This window comes from Oryctolagus cuniculus, chromosome 3 (assembly GCF_964237555.1).
Source record: "Oryctolagus cuniculus chromosome 3, mOryCun1.1, whole genome shotgun sequence".
NCBI classification, from domain to species: Eukaryota; Metazoa; Chordata; class Mammalia; order Lagomorpha; family Leporidae; genus Oryctolagus; species Oryctolagus cuniculus.
The window spans coordinates 32215518-32239000 of NC_091434.1; the positions used below are offsets into that span (position 1 = coordinate 32215518).

General features: G+C 37.7%; 1 protein-coding gene across 22 annotated transcripts in view; it reads right to left on the reverse strand.

Annotated features, from left to right (window-relative positions):
* CREB1 (cAMP responsive element binding protein 1) overlaps positions 1-23483 on the reverse strand; it is a 76666-nt gene that overhangs the window by 27294 nt on the left and 25889 nt on the right. For 8 of the 22 annotated variants that reach the window (XR_517132.4, XR_011387136.1, XR_011387137.1 and 5 more), the window contains 6 exons: positions 21144-21290; positions 20377-20418; positions 12700-12800; positions 10234-10376; positions 3810-3992; positions 1622-1772 (listed from right to left, as the gene is read on the reverse strand). Coding sequence is in view for 13 of the 22 variants with exons in the window: in XM_008259047.3 (XP_008257269.1) it covers positions 1622-1772; positions 3810-3992; positions 10234-10376; positions 12700-12800; positions 20377-20418; positions 21144-21290 (767 nt within the window). In the remaining 9 variants the exon portion in view is untranslated. Of the gene's footprint in view, positions 1-1621; positions 1773-2622; positions 2685-3809; positions 3993-10233; positions 10377-12699; positions 12801-17529; positions 17596-20376; positions 20419-21143; positions 21291-23483 lie in introns of those variants that run through there. The other 14 variants (XR_011387138.1, XR_011387135.1, XR_011387139.1 and 11 more) reach the window with 5 other exon arrangements.

Consider the following 23483-nt stretch of genomic DNA (forward strand, 5'->3'; position numbering starts at 1 on the left):
ATTCTACACCACAACGCTGGCCCCAATTTCTAACTTTTAAATTTCTGTCCCCTATTAACATTCTGATCTGTCTGTTTTAGTCATTTCCATATTAAAATATTTAGTAATTTAAATTCTATTTTTAGATGGTAAAATCATTTATAACAACGAATTAACAATTGCTTTGCTCACATTTCTCAAATTTGACTTGCAGTATTTTCATTGTTGAATACATTTATTTTAAGATTTTGTCAGTAACATGGTATTCTCAGAATGAATCTATTTTCAGAGAATCTTTAGGCATTAAACTATTATTATGAGTAAAGAAAATATTCATTGAAACCATGGCCTGAGGGTGGGCATTGTGAAGCATCATCTGAGCCTATCACTTGAGATGACTGCATCCCATATCTGAGTACTGGTTTGACTCCCAGCTACTCAGCTTCTGATCCAGCTCCCTGACAACGTGACTGGGATATAAGAGAAGATGGCTCAAGCACCTGAGTTCCTGCCACTCACATGGGAGAACAGACAGAGTTCCTGGCTCCTAGATTCAGCTTGGCCCAGCCTGGGCTGCTGCAGCCATTTGGGGAGTGAATAAGTAAATGAAACATCTTTCTTTCTGTTACTTTGCCTTTTGAATAAATGAACAAATAAATACCCTTTTTTAAAAAAAGGACTGGCCATCATAGTTACTTTATTACAAATTAATATAAATACAATTTAAATTTAATATTTAACATTAATACACATTTATGAAGCTTGATCTTGATTACTATTCATGAAAAAAAATTTTTTTTTTGATCAGGCATTTAGTTTAGCAATTAAGACTTAGAGTATATGGGCTGGATTCTTGATTCTCGCTTCTGACTTCAGCTTCCTGCCAATGCAGATCCTGGGAAGCAGCAGTGAAGGCTCAAGTAATTGGGTTCCTGCCACCTACCCTGGGAGACCTGGCTTGCATTCCTGGACCCTCTCTTCAACCTCTACCCAACTAGCCCTAGCTGTAGTGGGCATTTGGGAGCCTCTTTCTGTCATTCTGCCCCTCAAATAAATATATTTTAAAACCTCCCAGGGGCCGGCACCGTGGCTCACTTGGTTAATCCTCCGCCTGCAGCGTCGGCATCCCATATGGGCACCGGGTTCTAGTCCTGGTTGCTCCTCATCCTGTCCAGCTCTCTGCTGTGGCCTGGGAGGACAGTGGAGGATGGCCCAGGTGCTTGGTCCCCTGCACCCGCGTGGGAGACCAGGAAGAGGCACCTGGCTCCTGGCTTCGGATTGGCACAGTGCCGGCCGTGACAGCCATTTGGGGAGTGAACCAACAGAAGGAAGACCTTTCTCTCTCTCTGTCTATAAGTCTGTTAACTCTATAAATTTTTTTTTTTTTAAATAACTTAGGTAGTTGGTTGGAGCCAAGTACAAATATAGCAACATTGTGCATTAAATATTCTGTGGGGAAATTATATGAAATTATTCTATGATTAAAGACTGATCTACAATCTCATAAATTAATTATTAAATACAGATTTTTAGCAAGATCTATTAATCCTACCAGGAAAAAAAATCAATGTAAAGATCTATTTTCAGCAGAACTTGAAGAGGGATTTGCCCACAGCAATCTAAGTAAATAAAATATATATACCTGTTCTTCATTAGACGAACCTCTCTCTTCCGTGCTGCTTCTTCTGCAGGCTGTGTAGGAAGTGCTGGGGAGGAAGCCATAACAACTCCAGGGGCAATGGTGCTAGTGGGTGCTGTGCGGATCTGGTATGTTTGTACATCTCCAGAAGCAGCTGAAAAGAACAACAGTGAACAAGGTATAAGACACAGAAAAACAGTGTGTCAGTAACATGTGTGTGTCAATCACCAATCTAAGCATACTTTTTGGATTAAAAGGGAAATTAAATGGAACAGATGATTCAGGCTAAAATGTTCAAAGAAATCAGCACTCTTTGGGTCACTACTGAGAAACAATTCCCAATTTATTGTATTTATTAGTCTAGACACTTGAGTGAAAGGCGTCTTAATTGATGTCTGCTGGGTCTCACATTTATTTTTGACCAGAATGCACTTCTATTCTGTTAACAAGCTTACCAACCTTAAGTCTAATAGGGAAGTAGGGCACAGCTTGGATGATCTTCCTAGACACAGTATAGTTCTCAATGTCTTCCTTTGACTTTGGTAAATTCATATTAAAAAATTTCAAGCAGACTCTTGCCACGACATAAAAACGACCATGTTTTTTTTTTTTTTTTTTTTTTTTTTTTTTCATAAAATAGCAAAATGGAAGAGAAAATAAAGCATTATGGTCAACTATTGTAAATTTCTAATTAAAACAAACTGAAAGTATGAAGTGTAGCACTTGAGGTCAATTATATTATTGTAAACATAGTGTTTTAATGTAAATGATAATGGCTAAATAAACTGAAAGTTTATTTTTCTAACTAAGTGGTCCAATATTTGTGAAAGAAACATAGTAACTTATTTGCCAAACTGCTTCTAAGAAGTTTCATATGCTCTCCTAAGAAACCTAGCATCATTTAAGAGAATTCAAAGGTCTTGATAAAAGAATCCATATTAGTTATTAATATCAATTAAAATGTGTAGTTTGAGTGGAAAAGATTTATATACTAAACATGTTACCATCTTCAAACTGACGTTCAGAATTCAAATTCACTGACATCTGCTTTACAATTTTTGAGTACCTGCATGTAAAGTGAAAAGGGGTTTTATTCCCATCAATAAGCAAAATATTATCTTTTTCAAATACTATTCGTTCAGTAACAGAACATATTCTGTGAATACATTAGGACCCTAACTTGTGTTTTAAAAATTTTCAAGAACTATCATCCATGGTAAAGGGATACAACTGCCAGTACCTGACACATGGAAAATGCATTATTAATGCAAATATTTTCAGAAGCAATTTATTATTTTCTCAACATGTAAATGTATCATTGGGCATAAATTATATTCTTGAACTATTCAAATGAATGCAAAGAAAACTGGTTAATTCCTATCTATAGATTCCTGAAATAAAAAGAAAACAAAAAAGTTTTTAAAAATAGTAAAACATGAGGTAGGCATTGTGGCCCAGCAGGAAGAACAGTGCTTGGGACTCTGACATCCCGTATTGAAGTGCTGCTATTCTGCTTCCGATCATATTCCTGTTGAAGTATACTTGGAGGCAGCGGATGATGGCTGAAGTGGCAGAGCCTGCACTAACGATATGGAGATCCTGATGGAGCCTAGGTTCCTGGCTTCAGCCTGATGCAGTCCTGGCTATTGCACGCATTTAGGTAGTGAACCAGCAGATGGAAGTATCTATCTCTCTGCCTTTCAGATAGATGAAAATAAGACTTTAAAAAAGATTTAAATTTCTCTTGAATAAGTAACAAAATTCTGAACCTGCAAAGATTCTTATCAGTGATTTAGCAAAATACTCATTTGACACATGAAAAAAAAAAAAAAAATGAGAGCCAGAGAAGCTGGGTTTTGCTCAAGGTCTCATAGCAGATTCATGCAATTAGATCTAAAATGTCCTTCTTAACTTCTGATTTCACTGTCTTTCCTTCTATCCCACCTTGTTTTTCCTATGCCCTAATTCTAAAGATGTTAAAAGTAGATGTTTTATTTTTTTAAACCTGAAAATAGTTGTTTTTATGCCATGACATTTTGGTCCAATTGGAATAATGAAAAATACTGTCTCTAATGAAATTAACTACATTTTAACAAGGCTTTGCAATATGATACTTACTTTTTTATGAGGGTTTATGTAATTTTAATGGTTTACAGAATGTACTATACTTGTGAATTCCGAATTTCCTTACCTTGAACAACAACTTGGTTGCTGGGCACTAAGATCTGTTGTCCATCCGTGGTCTGTGCATACTGTAGAATGGTAGTACCCGGCTGAGTGGCAGCTGCATTGGTCATGGTTAATGTTTGCAGGCCCTGTACCCCATCGGTACCATTGTTAGCCAGTTGTATTGCTCCTCCCTGGGTAATGGCAACTAAAACCCAATGGATTTTACTGTTACAAGTTTAATTAATACCACATAAACTAAAACTAAATTCAGTGTAGGCTATTTTATGAGACATAATCTAGGAGAAATTATTACAGTAAATAATATCACTAAGAAGCATTTGGTATATTCAAGTTAACTTTCTGCTCAGAAACCTACATCCAGATTTTAGAATAGAAAGGCACTCTGAACCACATTGTAATTTTTAATAACAATGCTTAACAATTTTTTTAAGTAGGTCAGGGAAAATGTTATATTTCTTTTGAAGTTATCTGGTTCTGTGAAGTTCCACCTCACTTTCCTTTATCCCATCATTAATGACGTAAGTAAAAGTTTGTGAAAAATTAACATAATTCAATTTTTACCATAAACTTTTTGAAGACCCTCCCCTTATTTACTGCCCCACTTAAATAAATTTATCGAGGGTAAGAAATGGATTTTTTGGGGCCAGTGCTGTGGCATAGCAGGTAAGGCCGCCATCTGCGGTGCTGGAATCCCATATGGGTGCTGGTTTGTGTCCTGGCTGCTTCACTTCTGATCCAGCTCTCTGCTATGGCCTGAGAAAGCAGTGGAAGATGGCCCAAATCCTTGGGCCCTGCACCCAAGTGGAAGACTCTTTAGAAGCTCCTGGCTTCAGACTGGTGCAGCTCTTGCCGTTGCGGCCATTTGGGGAGTGAACAACTGGATGGAGGACCTCTCTCTCTCTCTCTCTCTCTGCCTCTAACTGTGCCTTTCAAATGAATGAATAAATCTTAAAAAAAAATATGGATTTTTCTTCACAACTTTCATGTACTTAGCACAATTGTGGGTATGTAATAAGCTCTAGTAAAAGGCTATTTTAAAGTGTAATTAATAAAGCAGTTCTTCATCATATTCCATTCTCTAGCTCTTCAAGCAAAAGTCTATCCAATTAAGCAACTAAAATGGCCTATGAAGGGGTTGGCATTGTGGCACAGCAGATTAAGCTGCTGCCTATGACACTGGCAACCTATAGGAGCACTGATTCAAGCCTTGGCAAACTTTACTTCTGATCCAGCTCCCTGTATCTGGGAAGGCAGATACACCCCTGTGGGAGTGACCTGGATGGAGTTCTAGCACCTGGCTTCAAGCCTGCCCTATCCAGGCCATTATGGCCATTTGGGGAGCGAACCCAAGAATGGAAGATTTCTTTCCCTCTCTAACTCTGCCTTCAAATAAATAAATAAATAAATCTTTAGTTAGCACAGAATCTCTCATGGAGTTTAAACACTGAGCTCAAAAATCAACATTTAGGGAAAAATTTTTTTTTACTGTCATTTCTAAGTTATATATCCAAGCATCCAAATAGAAGATCCTTTGCTGATTATTCACTAATTAATTGCACTCGCCATTCATCTGCTACAAAGTAAATCAATCAACTTTTGCTCATATTAATAGCTGTTTTCCTTCATAAAAAATGGAAATCAACTTTATGCTACAGTACATGGAAAAAGTTAATAAAAGACAAAGATTATTACTTCATTTAGACAAAGTAATCTCTTTAGATACCGGCATTAAAGTATGTGGTTGTCTGGATCTTCTCTAGATAACACTCCCTGCTAGGATTCAAGTTTTCCAGAAAAGAGAAGTACCACAAAAAAACACAAAACAAAACAAAACAAAGCAAAAGTCACAAATTTACACAAAAAACTGCATAATGGATTTTAACAAAGAGAAAGGTAAAAAACGCAAGAATGTCAACATGTCTGACATAAGCATGTCACAGTTTATTAAGAGATTTAGTTTGGGATCAATTATAAGCAAGCTCTGGAAAATTATTATATCCTGAGTCATCTGGACATGGAAATTGATTACCACAGCTTAATCAAGAAACAAGAAGAGTCAATGGCTATGATTTGATTATATTAGCAAATGAGGCCTGTAGGGATTAAGACACTAGCATACACAATTTATCAACTTTAGCTAATTCCTTAAGTTTTACTTACATAAAGTGGGGAAAAGGGAAAATAATTATTCTAAGATTAATTTTGCAAGATTACTTGGAAGTTTTAGAAGGTTAACATCATTAAACTATAATTTTTTTATACAGCGCTAATAAGCAAATTCCACAGTATTTATCACTGTGGCTTTTTTCTTGCCTATACAGCAATGAAGGAAAGGTGGGAAGAAGGAAGGGAGGGGGTAACAAAGAAAATGTGGGCTCTAGTTCAAGTTTCAGTACTAAACTGTTATCAAATCATGTTGTCTTCTTCTATAAAAAGAAAAACATCTGGGGGCCAATGCTATGGCGTAGTGGGTTAAAGCCCTGGCCTGCAGTGCTTGCACCATGGATGTCAGTTCAAGTCCTGGCTGCTCCAATTTTGATTCAGCTTCTTGCTGACCCTGGGAAAGTAGTGGAGGATGGTACAAGTCCTTGGGCCCCTGCACCCACGTGGGAGGCCTGGAAGAAGCTCCTGGCTCAGCTCTGGCTGTTGCAGCCATTTGGGAAGTGAACCAGCAGATGGGAAGATATCTGTTTCTGTCTCTGTAACTCTTTCAAATAAATCTTTTTTTTTCTTTTAAAAAGATTTTATTTATTTGTTTGAGAGGTAGAGTTACAGAAACAGAGAGGCAGAGACAAAGAGAATAGTCTTCCATCCACTGGTTTACTCCCCAATGGCCGGAGTTGAGTGGATGGGAAACCAGGAGTCAGGAGAGTCCTCCAGGTCTCCCATGCAGGTGCAGGGACTTAAGGACTTGGACCATCTTCTACTGCTTTACCAGGTCATGGCAGAGAACTGGATTGGAAAAGGAACAGCTGGAACTTGAATTAGTGCCCATATGGGATGCTGGCGCAGCTATATGTTATGCCACAGCATTGGTCCCTAAAATAAATCTTAAAAAAAAAAAAAAAAAAAAAAAAAAATCTGGCTCTAGCTATTGAATACAATTGTAAACATCAAGTAAGGTCATGAAATACTTTGAAATCTGAAGTTTGATTCTATCAAACACGAACATGGTTCTTCTCTATAGTATTTACACTTGATTAAGTAAGAAAAAAATCCAAGATACCCTTTAATAAAACTAAATTCACTGAAACAAAAAATACTGCAACAAAAGTAATGTATCTTTGGGTGTATACATGATTCTACTGAAAATTTAGATCAGGTGAAGAATATTTTTGACTATAAACTTGAGATTCTGAGTAGCCAGAATAAAGAGAAAAATATCAAAACAAAAACAAAAAATTCAAGCTCAAAACTGTAGACACATGTTTGTCCTGCTAAGAACAGAATCTCTCTAACAAAACTTTACTTAGCAGGAATAGCATGAATTTAAAAAAATTAAATTTATATTAGAAATGCAAATTGGTACAGCTGGTTGGAAAGACAACTGGCTAAAATATACTTTAATTCAGCAATGTCACTCCTAGGATGCTATCCCACTGAGACATGGCTAAAAATTTATGGAAAATGGAATCAAAAGGTAAGTTTATTCTGATGCAAAAAACGTTGAAATTCATACATGATTTTGTCATAATAAACATTTTTCCACAAACTTTTAGAAGTCCCATCATATATGTCTATGGTATATAAATAATGTAGGTCTCACGTGGGTAAAAAACCATGAAAATATTTGTATACATAAATAGAATGAAAAAAATGGAGCAATATGTATCACTCTTACTATTAAGGAGTGATGATAAATAGTTTTAATTTTATTAATACTATAAAACTCTGGCACTGAATTTTGACAAACATATTAATTTTTTAAGTTACTTATTTATTTGAAAGGCAGAGATATCTTACATCTGCTGGTTCACTCCCAAATGCCTCAAACTGCTAGAGCTCAGAGCTTAGGCAGGGCTGAAGCCAGGAGCCCAGAACTCCATCCAGCTTTCCCACATGGGTAACATGGACCCAAGTGCTCGAGTCATCACCTGTAGCCTCCAGGGATGTGTAACCATAGGAAGCTGAATCAGAAGCAGAGGTGAGATTTGAATCTAGGTATTCTGATAAAGACTGTGGGAGTCCCAAGTGGCGGTTTATCCACCATACCACAACACCTGTCACTGCATATATTTATACATTAAGAAATATATAAATGGTCCTATATATGTATTCGTTCTATTGCTTCTTAATGAAAAGAACATAGATGAGTTCCATCAAAGCCTTGTAAACATTATACAAAGACGACAAGGAGTAAAGACAACAAGTTTAAAAATCTCAAAGTACTATTCCCTTAAATGTAGCAAAACTGCCAGAGGAGAGGGATATGCCAAATTAAACACCTAGCAGGCAATGGTATTTCTCTAAACTATACTTCCTCTTCCAGATTCTGATATGGCTCTTTCCTAAGGAGCATGCTTTCTAGTTCAAGTGAAAAATCTCTAAAATAATGAATCCCATATCAGAGTGCTTGGGATTGAATCCCACCTCTGCCTCCTGCTAATGCCTGCCATAGTCAAAGAACTTGAGTTCCTGCCACCCATGTGGGAGACCTAGATGCAGTTCCTAGCTCTTGGCTTTAGCATGCCTCAGCACAAGCTTTTGTGGGCATTTGGGGAATGAACCAGTAGATGTAAGATCTTAAGATGTATTACATCTTTTTTTTTTTTTTTTTTTTTTTTTTAATTTTCTGACAGGCAGAGTGGACGGACAGTGAGAGACAGAGACAGAGAGAAAGGTCTTCCTTTGCCGTTGGTTCACCCTCCAATGGCTGCCGCGGCTGGCGCGCTGCGGCCGGTGCACCTCGCTGATCCGATGGCAGGAGCCAGGTACTTATCCTGGTCTCCCATGGGGTGCAGGGCCCAAGGACTTGGGCCATCCTCCACTGCACTCCCTGGCCACAGCAGAGAGCTGGCCTGGAAGAGGGGCAACCGGGACAGAATCCGGCGCCCTGACCGGGACTAGAACTCGGTGTGCCAGCGCCGCAAGGCGGAGGATTAGCCTAGTGAGCCGCGGCGCTGGCCTAAGATGTATTACATCTTAAGATGTAAGATCAACTTTTCCCTCTCTCTTTCAAATACAGAAATCTTTAAAAATAAGTGAATCTGTTATTGAGAGGAGTATGTCGTATCCCTCTGATACGCTGAATAGGGGAAAATGTTATGTATCATCCTTTTATAACAAACACATCTTGAGAAATGGTTAACTCTCTGGATATGAAGCTATTCAAACTGAAAGTACACACATATAGGAATGTACTTCCTTATATCTGCCAATAAAGAATTCAATGAAAAAGAGTAACAAACTCACTTAACAAACTCACTGAGATTAGTAGACAAGAAGCTTAGTTAAAAATACCTTCCTTCTAACTTTTATCCTAAGCTTCAGCTTTGGGTATCTGTTTTTAATATATTTGGAGTGCAAATCAAAGTTACACAAACCAAGGCTGGGCTGAAATTAAAACTCAGGTAACCTAAAGTTAAGTTTTATACATATTTCTGATACAGGTCATCTCTGGGCATTAGAAAACTAATGCTCAAAGAATGTCAATGTGTACATTTAATCTGTAATTAAGATGGGGGGGATATATATTGGGCAGCACTGGGTTCAATGAACAAATCAAAATTAAAAAGTCAATGTATGAGGAATTTTGAGAAGCAAAGGTATAGGGAAAAAAGGAGAGAAGTATAGCATTCATATAAATGGCTCTGATGAAACAAAACCATAATTCGTAAGTAATTTATAATGGCTTTAGGCAAAATATAAGAAAGAGACAAGATGAGAGAACTAAGTGCCACAGACATCACAGAAATGGAAAGCTGAATAATTTTTTCAGGAAAAACTTCAGCTTTCCGTGATCCAAAAAGCAAAGTATTCTGTTAATTTTAGCATCCTTATATTTATAATTGAAATTCACAACACCTTTTATATGAATATTGAGTATTCTGGTAACCAATTCATCTCATCTTCACTTGAAATGTTATTAAATACAAAGATTTAAAATGCTTTTAGAGAGAAAGACAAATCACTGACATACATAAACAAACAGATGGATAAGACAAACCATTCTTGGCCATAAAAATAATACCTCAGGTTCCTCACGCATCTGTGCAAAACAGGGGGACATCAAAAGGCTTATATAGTTGAGTAATCCTAACTAAAACTGAATAAAATAAAACATACCCATTGCAGACCACTGTAAAGGAAATATACTAATGGCAGTAAGGCTGAGCAAAGACTCAACACTTATACGACTCCTTTAAAGAGAATGGAACCACTACTTTTTTTTACTCACTTTCAAAACAGAAATATCTATTACTCACTATACTGTCCACTGCTAGTTTGGTAAATCGGAGTTGGCACCGTTACAGTGGTGATAGCAGGTGCTGAAGTCTCCTCTTCAGATTTCTCTTCTTCAATCCTTGGCACTCCTGGTGCATCAGAAGATAAATCATTCAAAATTTTCCTAGAAGAATGAAAAGCTATATTATTAAAAAAAAGGTAAAACTTACTAAATATAACAAGATCAGAAAACTGTAAGAAAGTTGCTAGTGGTTATGACAGAAGTTCAAAACATACCAATTGTAACAGTACTCCAAATATATCAAGGAATTCAAATGAAATTATACAAATAGTTAAAAAAACCCAAACCACATATATTTATGCTTTATTTGTGCATTATGTGTATGCATGATACAGAAAATAATGTAAACATAGTATTTCTTATTATGGACAGGGGTCAAAGAAGCTTAAAACTCTAGACCTGTAGATGAATCTATGCCTCTTCTGCATGAAAGTCTACACACTTAAAGCAACTGATCATTCTTAGTATTTTCTGAGTCTTTCAAATTATTGTTCTAGACCATGTTGGTCATCCTCTCTAGATAACAGTTCACTAATGTAGCCTTACAGTGTATTGGCTTTTTTTCAACTATATTGAATCAATTATAATTAAAAACGCCAGTAATATTTTCAAAAGAATTCTTAATCCAGAGTCCTATACTTGAATAACCAGTTTTATTTTATACTCAAGTTCAAAACTTCCCAATTATCACTCCCATTTCATTTTATTTGTTTCAGTCTCTTTTCCTTGGCTGCTATAGTCTTTCATATTTTAGAAACTCAAAAAGTCCGTAGCTAAAATTAACCTAGAATTTAGAAAAGAAGCTATATAGCTTCTTCCTTCCTTTTTTTTTTTTTTTAAGATTTATTTTTGTTTATTTGAAATACAGAGTTACAGAGAGAAATAGAAAGAGAGGTCTTTCATCTGCTGCTTCACTCCCCAAATAGCCACAATAGCTGGAGCTCAGCCAATCTGAAGTTAGGAGCCAGGAGCTTCTTCTGGGTTTCCCACACCGGTGCAGCGGCCCAAGGACCTTGTCCATCTTCTACTGCTTTCCCAGGCCATAGCAGAGAGAGCTGGATCAGAATTGGAGCAGCCAGGACTAGAACTGGTGCCCATATGGAATGCCGGTGCTTCAGGCCGGGGTGTTAACCCACTGTGCCAAAGCACTGGCCCCGCTTGTTTCTGAATACCTGGTTTGATATGCTTCAGGATTGAAGGTGTAATATACTAACATGAGACATGCTTCAAAGTTAAAATCTAATACTGGCTATATTTAAAACAAAACAATGAGAATAAATGTATTACACTTACACCTGCTAAGATAAAATTTCTTAAGACCTCAACAACATCTTACTGATATTCATTTAGATCCATAATTTAACCGTGATGACAAAGAAAAGGGTTAGCTTAATAGACAAATTTGAATGAGGGACAATCATCCACTCCTTTAAAAAGTAGGATTATGCACAAATACAAATAATTTAGACTAACAACAGGGAAGCTCACTATAAATCTAAAGCTTACTAAACTCTGAAGTAAGCTTATCAAGATTTGCAAATTGCCCCTTTAGCAGATACATAATACAGAGCTAATTTCTACATATAAAAATTAGTTTTGGTCTACACCTTGGAGGCAAGGTATTACCTAGATAACATGTATAGCTGAATACAAAGGCTATATTAAAGTGCCTCTAATGTTAGGGGATGTTAGCAAAGTATCATCTTAAGACAACTATTAAATTAACAAGTAATAATCTGCTAAATGCCATCACATAAAAAAAACAGTTTGTGATGACAGCTAAACAGATAAATAGCATGGCCTCAGAACTGACATATAACTACAAAATACTAAAATTTAAGCATTCCAAACTTTGTTATATAAAAGTAGTAAGCAGCAGAGTTTATAAAAGGCAGAAAAAATTTTTATTTATTTATTATAATTTTTTAAAAAAATTTTACAGATAGAGTTAAGACAGTGAGAGAGAGAGAGAGAGAGAGAGAGAGAGAGAGAGAGAGAGAAAGGAGCTACGCCGATCCGAAGCCAGGAGCCAGGTGCTTCCTCCTGGTCTCCCATGCGGGTGCAGGGGCCAAAGCACTTGGGCCATCCTCCACTGCCTTCCCGGGCCACAGCAGAGAGCTGGACTAGAAGAGGAGCAACCAGGACTAGAACCTGGAGCCCATATGGGATGCCGGCGCCGCAGGCGGAGGATTAACCAAGTGAGCCACAGCGCCAGCCCCAGAAAAAATTTTATCTAACAATGTTGAGAGTAACAAGTGCCCTTAAAATGTGCATGATAAACTTTAACTTATTTGAGTGAATTAACTCAAGATTAAGAAAAGTAATTTATATGGTAGAGGCTAGAACAGCTAAATGGTCATCTGACATCTTTTCATCCAGTCACCTAGGGTTTCCTGCATATCTTTGATTCTGTTAAATTCTGTACCTGTAGGAAGGCCTCCTTGAAAGAATTTCCCTTCGTTTTTGGGAATCAGTTACACTATCCACTGACTCCTGTGAATCTTCACTTTCTGCAATAGTTGAAATCTGAAAATAAAGAAGAACTTTATCTTGATAATCAAATTTAATTCCAATAAAATTTAATGAATTTTAAGAAAAAGTCATATACAAAAGTACATACATAAACCTTAACACAACTAAGTAGAGGGGGAAAAAAATCAGTTTTTGCATGTGTTTATAGTCACACCAATTTTTTCTCCCTCTTGTTAAATACACTATAGACTATTTAAGAGGAAGTCAGATAAATTAAACATTTGCAGCTTAAATGAATGACTCCACGTAATAAATCCTAAATGCATCAGTATTACTTCTGACATGTGGGAATAGTGGGCACACCAATATTTTCCTTTAACTACCATGTAAAAACTTATGAATGTATTAACATTTGTCCAAATAAGATCAGTAATCCTTCAATACATTCCAGATAGTTATTTTATCAAGTTAGGAAACAGTCATCTGTTACATATATAGGTATTTCAAAGCTGGCATTCTACAATTACTTTTAAGAAAAAATTGAGGGTAAAGAACTCTGCATTCCTAAGAGGTGCTCCCAGGCTGAAAAATAATGAGGTGAATAAAGATTTTGCATGGAATGTTAATACTAGAAACTAGAATTCATCACTAACTTACTATGTGCCAGGTGTTACATGCTAAAGCACTTACATATATTTAACACTCATTAATACTTACAGTAACATAGGGGCCAGATGGGCATTCCTATTATATCCATTTTATATATAGAAAAACTAAGTAAGGCACCAGGGGATTAAGTAACTGTTACAAACCACAAAGCTAAGAAGTAATAGAGCCATGAACAATATTTAGCATTTCCATTTTACACATCCTTATCAGCTTCAAAATCCTGGTAGTTCCAGTCTCAAATACCAGTTTTGACAGAAGCAGGAACCAGATGGCATTTTAAGACCATTTCTGGACCAAGAAATTACTAACCTAAGTATGCTTGCCTGTCAAATTTATTCTGCCAGGTTCCTCTAGTCTAATCAGCAGGAGCCTCATGCTCTTTCCTGATGTAGGTACACACGATGCTGTCAGAGACTTAGATCTAATCAAGGCAAAAAGATCTCTCTGTGTTAGCTACACATGAAATGTATGGAAATAGCAGTAAGAAAAATCATATTTACAAGTAGCTGAGAAATCCCAAAGGTGTTCTTTACGTGGTATGAACCTAAAGGTTCTAGAAGAGTGGGCACTGATAGGGCTTTATGATATGCATGCTCATTTTAAAACAAAAATCCAGTAATGGTTCATAAAATATATCTAAAGTAATGTGCCCCATCCAAATTTAAGTATAAACAGTCTTATAAATCTAAAAACCAACAGGCAATATTTAATGAATCTAACAATAACAGATCAAATGGTGGGCAAGGCTGAATTTCATGCAGGATTCTTGGCAGAGTAACAATGTAGTTATGGTCAAAGGAGCAGACAGAAAATTTTCCTGTTAAGCAATAGCTGCTTTAACTAGCCAATCCAACACAGTCTCTGAAAACCATGAACTATGACCACAAACTATGGGGCCAGTGCTGTGAGGCCTGAGAGGCCGTGATAACAGATCAAATAACTGGGTGTCTAACACCCATGTGGGAGACCTGGACTGAATTCCTGGTCCTTGTCATTGAGGGCATTTGGGGAGTGAACCAGCTGATGGGAGGAGCTTGATCTCTTCTGCCTCTCAAAGATAAAATAAATACAAAATTTTGTGAAGAATTATCAAGAGTTTACATCCCAATTATAACTATCACAGATTACCATCACATTCCAACGACAGAACCCTTTCTTCCTCATCTTCTCTAAGTTCTTAAGTTCTTTACATAGGTCTTTAGTTTCAGACATTTATAAGTAAGTCATAAAAGCTTTCAAGAAGCCAAAGTTACAACTTCTAAAGTTTTCTATCTGTATTTCTCAACTTTGGTTTGTTTAAAACCCACATCTTCTGATATATGGGGGAAAAAAACTCGGTTTTAATTATTTGGAATTTCAAAATAAACTACATAGTGATTAGAACTAAATCAAAGTAACAGTAATAATAGGTGATTTCTTTTTCTTAAGATTTATTTTTATTTATTTGAAAGCAAAGTTACAGAGAGAGAGGTCGAGAAGACAGAGACAGAGGTCTTCTATCTGCTGGTTCACTCCCCAAATGGCCCCAATGGCCATCTGAAGCCAGGAGCTTCTTCTAGGTGTCCTATGTGGGTGCAAGAGCCCAAAGACTTGGGCCATCCTCCACTGTTTTCCCAGGTGCATTAGCAGGGAGCTGGATTGGAAGTGGAGCAGCCAGGACTCAAATCAGTACCCATATGGGATGCCAGCACTGCAGGCCAGGGCTTTAACCCACTGTGTCACAGTGCCAGACCCTATTACATGTTTTCTAGAACTGTACAAGGTTCCCTAGAAACTTAAGTACTTTCTGGGTAGAGGGGAGCCATGGTTTAGGTTCAGTTTTTTACTCACTGGATCAAGAAGCTTAGTGAAAGTCTAAAACAGTGATCCTTTAAACTCTTTTGATCTGCAGATCTCTCCTTATAAATAAGAAAAACTTACCTAAGTATACACATCTTATTTGCAAACATTAAGAAGTGTGTTACTTATATTATAAAAGAATTCTTAAGATAAGTATAAATATTAAAAATTTCTAAGCTGCATAGATTAAATTTTCTAATAGACTGTGACTTAATATACTTTATTAAGTCATTTAATACTTTATATAACAGTGATTTAGAAATATGATTCTAAATTAAAATGTTATCTTTTTTTTTTTTTTTTTGACAGGAAGAGTGAACAGTGAGAGAGACAGAGAGAAAGGTCTTCCTTTTCCACTGGTTCACCCCCCAGTGGCCACTGCGGCCGGCGCGCTGTGGCTAGTGCACCGCGCTGATCCGCAGCCAGGAGCCAGGCGCTTCTCCTGGTCTCCCATGCGGGTGCAGGGTCCAAGGATTTGGGCCATCCTCCACAGCACTCCCGGGCCACAGCAGAGGGGCAGCCAGGACAGAATCTGGCGCTCCGACTGGGACTAGAACCTGGGGTGCCAGCACCGCAGGCAGAGGATTAGCCTATTGAGCCTCGGTGCCAGCCCAAAATGTAATCTTAACATCTGTTTGTTTCAAAAAAAAAGGAACTCATAACTCATGATATGTAGATAGCAAAGGTAAATGCATTAGGCTGTGCTTACCAAGCAAAATAACAATTTTTCATTTTAATTTACCACTTCTGACTAGCTCTCTCTAGTATATTTTCATCTCCTTGACTCCACATCATTAACTGCATTCTAATAGGAAGGTGTTAAATTTAACTTTTTTTTTTTTTTTTTATTTTTGACAGGCAGAGTGGACAGTGAGAGAGAGAGACAGAGAGAAAGGTCTTCCATTGCCGTTGGTTCACCCTCCAATGGCCGCCGCGGCCGGCGCGCTGCGGCCGGCGCACCGCGCTGATCCGATGGCAGGAGCCAGGAGCCAGGTGCTTTTCCTGGTCTCCCATGGGGTGCAGGGCCCAAGCACCTGGGCCATCCTCCACTGCACTCCCTGGCCACAGCAGAGGGCTGGCCTGGAAGAGGGGCAACCGGGACAGAATCCGGCGCCCCGACCGGGACTAGAACCCGGTGTGCCGGCGCCGCAAGGCGGAGGATTAGCCTAGTGAGCCGCGGCGCCGGCCAAATTTAACATTTTTAACAAACAAACTTAACATTTTACTAAAACTCTGGAAGACTTCTGAGCAGTTTAGAATCCTGTTTCTAGGGTCTTGAAAGTCAGTAGACTTGAGGGCTTTTACATTTTATTATCTATTTGAGAGGCAGAGAAATAGAAAGTGCCCATCTGCTGTTTTACTCCTCAAATGCCCATACAGTGAGGCTGAGGCAAGAAACCAGGAACACAATGCAGGTCTCTGATGTGGGTGGCAGAAATCCAATTAGTCAAGGCACACCACTGCCTTGGGTCTACAATGGCAGAAGGATGGAGTCAGGAAATGGAGCCAAGAATAGAACCGAGGACTCACATGCAGGATGTGGGCATCTTAATGGCTGGGCTAAATGCCAGCTCCTGAATTGAGTTTTTAGAGAAAACAAATTTACACTGTTTATGATTGAAAAAAAAAAAAAGGATCTCTTCAGAGCACAAGTTTCTTTCACAAAGCAGTTATTCTGTCAGTCATGGTAAAATGTCCCCCCCCCCCACCCCCAAGAAAGGGCTGTTCAAATGGTTTTCTTTTTTCAAAAGTACCTGTTAGGTAAAATATCCCTTGTGAGTCCTTGCTTGCCATTAGTAAAAGGAAAATTTTTGAACACTTGTCTTAAGAAAACTCAAATAACTCATCTTTTTGTTAGACAATTCTTAAAAACTTGCTATGTGATAATCACTGAACCTCTAATGTTGCACAAGATTTTTACTGTTGCTCCTATAATAAAATATTGTAAAATTCTATCAAAAATAGTACTTGCAATGACTCTCTTCCTTTCTTACTCTAGTCCAGCATAGTCTTCTTGCTATTCCTTGACATCCCAAGCATATTCACTTCCAAACCCTTGATTTTTTTATTATTATCTGCATGATTTAGGCTACTTCACTGTCCTCTGGTCTTTGCTCATCTCTGATCACCTTCCATAAAACACGCCCTTCCCTCCATAACATTCTCTATTTCTTTTCCCTGCTTTATTCTTCTAACACTTATCTTCGACTCATATATCTTTCCAGAGTTTCTTTTTTCACTCAAACATGATCTTCATTAGAATGAACGGTATTACCTGTTCGTTACTGTCTTTCACAACTACTAGAACAGTGACTGGCACTTAGCATACGATCACCAACATCTGTTGAAAGAATGGATGTAATAAAATCCATAAATCCTCTGTCCAGCACATTTAAACTGCACTATATGGAAATGTGGCCAAAACTAATGAATGAAAAGGGAAGAAGCCACTGTGAATTTCATTACATCATACAATTCACACTATTTCTGTGAGGATGCTCACAAATTATGTGAGATTTGATTCACATACATGTACTTACATACATAATGTATATGAAATCTCAATATAGCTAAATCTAATATTTTTAAATTAAAATATATAACAGAAGTCCTAATATCTTATTCTCTTATCAAGAGAAATGTACCTTGCATATTTTTGGAAACTTTGTTCTGGAAAACTAACATTCTCTCATCTAGAAGTTTGAGTGACCATCCCTGATATAAACTACTTCCTAGTTAACAGTAATCACTTTCAATCAGTTATAATGAACACAGAAGTTTAATAAATTCTCCTTGGTTTAGAAGCTTTAAAGAATAAAAAGAGGGGCTGTCACTGTGTTGCAGAAGGTTGAGCCATTGCTTGAGATACCAACATCCTATACAGGAGCACTTGTCCAAATCCTGGTTACTCTTGTCTCCAAAGTAGCTCCCTGCTCCTGTGCTTAAGAAAGCAGCAGATCATGGCCCATGGGCCCTTGCCAACCATGCAAGAGAACAGGACAGAATTCTGGGCATTTGCCTTGGTTGCAGCCATTTCAGGAATGACCCAGTGGATAGAAGATCTCTCCTTCTCTCTTAGTCTCTGCCTCTCCCTCTGTCATTCTGCCTTTCAAATAAATAAATCTTAAAAAAATAGTATATCTGTAAAATCCAGGCTTTAAGAAGCCCAACTTTTCTTTTGCAAGCACACACACTTTAAATTAAATAGTTCACTTTAATGGAAATATGTATTGTTGTAAAGATGAATCCATATTTCTAGAAAGTTAATGATTATATAATCCCTAGGTCCACATTAGGCTGCCCCTATAAAGATTAAAATAAAGAATACAATCAACAGTTAAATATCACATAATATAACCAAAAATTACAATCTTAGACTGGGTCTGGCGTGTAGGTTGCCTGACTAGTAAGCCTAATTCTTTCCATTATTATCTATAGGAGGATATGGGTGGGGAATTAGCATAGCACAATATGGAGAATTAGATAAGGTAGCATTCAATGAAATAAAAACTGAGAAAAAGAAATACTGCTCAGTCACTGTGATTCCACAGAAATATCAACTTCATAGTTCTTCACTTGGTCAACACTGTATCCTACTTGTTAAAAAATTCCAACCCCAATATCTTATGGAAATTCATACATGATTCAAGATTTCACATGAAAACATTATTTCTTTTTCCCACTTAAGCAAACCAAAAGCATAAGAACAGAATGAAATATAGGTGGTAACAGCTGCTCAATGATTCAATAGTATAAAATGATTGACAAAACCTAGTATTTTTTTTTTTTTTTTGACAGGCAGAGTGGACAGTGAGAGAGAGACAGAGAGAAAGGTCTTCCTTTTGCCGTTGGTTCACCCTCCAATGGCCACCGCGGCCAGCGCGCTGCGGCTGGCGCACCGCGCTGAGCCGATGGCAGGAGCCAGGAGCCAGGAGCTTTTTCCTGGTCTCCCATGGGGTGCAGGGCCCAAGCACTTGGACCATCCTCCACTGCACTCCCTGGCCACAGCAGAGAGCTGGCCTGGAAGAGGGGCAACCGGGACAGAATCCGGCGCCCTAACTGGGACTAGAACCCGGTGTGCCGGCGCCGCTAGGCGGAGGATTAGCCTAGTGAGCCGCGGCGCCGGCCAAAACCTAGTATGTTTTTGATGATATTAACAGGATGCTTCCAGGACAAAGTAGGCACTCCTGCCCCTCTATGAATATTAATCAGTTCTGGCTACCATATGCACAGAAAACAAAACTGCTCTCATCCAGAAGAAAACAACCAGGATGCTGAAGAGAAATCAAAACTACACCATGTAATAAATGGCTGAAGAAAAATATGAGTTTGTTAAGTTGAAGTTTTCTTTTTAAAAAAAGTTTATTGAAAGTAAAGAGAGAGCAAGAACGAGGGAGACAGAGAAGGAGAGACAGAGAGATCTATTTGCTGGTTCAGCAAATGCCTGCAATAGCCAGCCTTGGGACAGGCTGAAGCCAGAAGCTTGCAATTTCCATCTGGGTCTCTCATGGGAGGCAGGGACTCAAGTACTCAAGCTGTCTCTCACAGTGTGCTTTAGCAGGATGCTGGACTGGAAGTGGAGCAGCCAGGACTTGATACCAGGCACTCCAAAATGGATGCAAGTGTCCCAAGGGGCAGCTTTACCTGTTGTGCCAGATGACCACCCCTGGCAATTTCTTAAAAATATAGTTTCTGAGAGATGTGACTGAGGAAATCAGTCAACAGAAAAAGAATTAAGATTTGCCATTCAGTTCAACGCAAGGATAAAACTGCAAGCACTAGGCAAGTTGTATAAAGCTATATTCTTTCACGACTGAAAAGAGTATTTTGGCAATTTCATCCTTAATTATAGGTAGGTTACTCAGGATATAGAACTTCCTTTCTCTGAGAGTATTCAAGTAAAGTTGGGCTATCGTTTGGAAGACAGGAAAAATATTATATACAGAAATTTTTATTTCTAAGGGTCAGGTAGGCAACAAGTTTGGTCTAGACCTAGAAATGTCTACCATTAAACAAAACCTTCAAATTCCATTATTTATAGAGGAGGAAAAAAACAAAAATAATAATTTCTCACCTTCCTTTCTAATAATAGTTCTCTTCAAATCTACGACCTAGGACTCACCTGTGTTCCGGAGAAAAGTCTTTTTAAGTCCTTACAGGAAGACTGTGAAGTAAAAAATATGAAATGGGAGGCTGGGGTTATGGCCTACTTGAATGAATGTTCAAGTCTTTCTTTCAATAAGCTCAATCGCAAGATCTACACCGCTTCTTGGTTCCCTACAGTTAAGTAGTGCAGTCACCTTCAGTGGTCTACAGTGCCTTTACTAATCTTTGGAATCCAACCCAAAGGAACAATATCCTCAAAGAATAAGACATTCATAGTATAATCCCTGACCCTTAAGATAAACTTTCTGAACACATTATTTCAAAATTATATGCTCTCATGGTAAACCCTAAACACAGCCCATTTTATGAATGCTTATGTGATCCCTTCAAGTTCAAAAATCTCAGGTAAGGTTATTAAATTTTGATCAAGGTTTATTTTTCTCCAACTGCAGGTTCAGAAAATAATTACAAGTTATTACTTCTGTATTTCAATTTTCCCTGAGGCAATCAGCCTTATACAGTCTCCCAAATCTTCCACTTCATCTCATGTACTTTTTTTGCCAATTATTCTCCTTCTATGACTTAATTTTCTTTCATGTCTGTTTTATACATATCCATTCCTTTACACAAGGTGACTATACAGACGCAGCCCATTTGTTTACCATATGAAGTAAAATTAACTCCAAACTAGATGTGTCCTTATTTTCAAAAGTAATGAAAGGAGAGGGATATGCCTATGAATAATAGACACAAAAGTGGATACAGAACTTTTTATACACATACCTGAACTGTTTGGACTTGTGGAGACTGAATAACTGATGGCTGGGCCGCCTGAATAACTCCATGGACTTGAACTGTCTGCCCATTGGGCAGTTGTACTAATGTTACAGTGGGAGCAGATGATGTTGCATGAGCTGCTGGCATAGATACCTATAATGTTGAACATGGAAAAAAATTACTATCACAGATACCTCCTTGGGACTACTCATGTTCAATATGAAGTAACATTTTAGAGGCAAAAATACTGATAGGAAATAAACTAAACATGCAATTTATCATTGTTTAAAAACAAAACCTGTAAGTCTCCCATTCTACTTTTCAACTCCTCCCAAATGACAAAAAAGTTATTGTAATGTAATGTAATGTAATATAATGTAATGTCAAAACATGTAACACAGATTTCCTCTTAATACTAAGCACCGGTTTATTTGTATAGTGCTTTAGATTTTCCCAACTGCTTTAATATCCCCATTTCTCTTGTTGTTCATCAAAGAAATTGAAGACTGGGTAATAAGGATTATCCCCATTTTAAAGACAAAAAATAACTGCTCAAAGAGATTAAGTAATGTACCCAAAGTCAAGCAGATACACTAGCCTTGAAGAAACAGTCTGTGGTATATGTGTTAAATAGCTATGTTCTAAATTCTAATTGTTTTCAAGCTTGGACAAATTAATGTAAAGTAAGTCCAGAACAAATATACATCTTACAATATGGCATAGCTTTCATTAGTGAGAACATAGTAACAAGTTTTATAAACTGTAAATCTCTATTCCTCTCCTCCTCAAAATCAACTATTACTGAACTGGTAATAGTTGATAGTTCAAGAATTTGTTTTTGTCTTGAATAAAGGGGCAAAGTTGAAAGAATATTCATATAAGAAAAAATAATTTTCTCCTGAGGCACAAGGAAGGCAATTTAATGAGTCAATATCCAATCTGAAGTGACCCTTAAGTCTTAAGTATCTATTAGATGGTATTTATTGTTCCTATGATTGAACACATTCGGGCGAGGAATTTTACCTGTTCATTCAGTATACAGTTACTGGGGATCTACATGTCAGGAACAATGTTCAATCTCAAACTATAAAAAAAGGATAAGATATGGGTCCTTGATCTCAAGGAAATGATTAGGGGTTGTGTGTGAAAGAATGGGAGAAACAGAAGTAAACACAATCAAGTGAAATAATGAGGTTTACAAGAGGAACATAGACACATTGAAGAGAGCTACCCAAACTAAGGACAGGAGGCTACTAGGCAAGAATGTGAATTTGAAACAAAGAACACAAGTCAGACATATTATTATGACTTCTAGGAGAGAGTCAGAACTTCAGGTAGAGAAGGTAACACTAACCAAAGCAAAGAGAAACAGCAGGAGCTATACATGACAGAGAAGAATAACCAGCAATTCAGTACTACTGGAGCACTTAAGTATGGTTACTATTTAATGTAGGAAGGAGGGAGAGAGAAAACAAGAGGCAGGAAGAGGCTGGATGAACTAGTTGTAAACAAACAAACGAAAACAACCCTGTAAATCACATTAAGGAATCTGCATTTTGGGGTTATTCAGAAAGTCACTGAAGGGCTTTTGAATTCCTCTCATTATGTTTGCATTTTAGATCACTTTAGTGGCAGAGTGAAATAACTAGAGGTTGGAAGGCTAAGCAGTCGTTAGGGTGAGTTGATAGGAACCAGAAATAAGGTGGTGGTGGTGGTAGTAACAGTCCTCGGCATTGTAGCAGGGAAGGGAATAAGAGAAGCAGAAGTAATTTTATGAAAATTTGCAGGCAGATCAAGAGGGGTTTTATGAATGGAGATGAAAGAGCAATCAAAGATGACTCATATGTTTTATGTTTCTAAGAAAATTGGTAGACTGTGTCATCAACTGAAACAGAGAATGTAAGGACAAGATTTTGGGTGGCTGGAGTTGTGGTAGAAGATGATGAAACTGACCTGACATCTGGGTATGCAGATGGTTAGCAGGAACTTAAAACATGTGACTCTGAATCTTGGAGGAAGATCCCTACTGTAGATACAGTCTTTGGCACATAAGTTGTTGAACCATGGAGTTTTCATCTTTGGACAATTAGGATGTCCTCATTAATTACTTTTTTTTCAGCTACTTTAAGTCTTGCTTAGTTTTAAGCTGGTTCTCAAAATGTGATCCATGGACTACCTGTATTAGAGTCACATGGGGTGCCTTGTTTGTAATATTAGATGATAAGAAGGACCCAAGGATACTTTCCTTGAGACTAAAATTTGAGAACCACAACCTTAAAGTTATTCAAGGAAAGGGTGAGGGAGGAAAATATGAGTATATATAAAAAAGCTTTTCTAATATTTGAA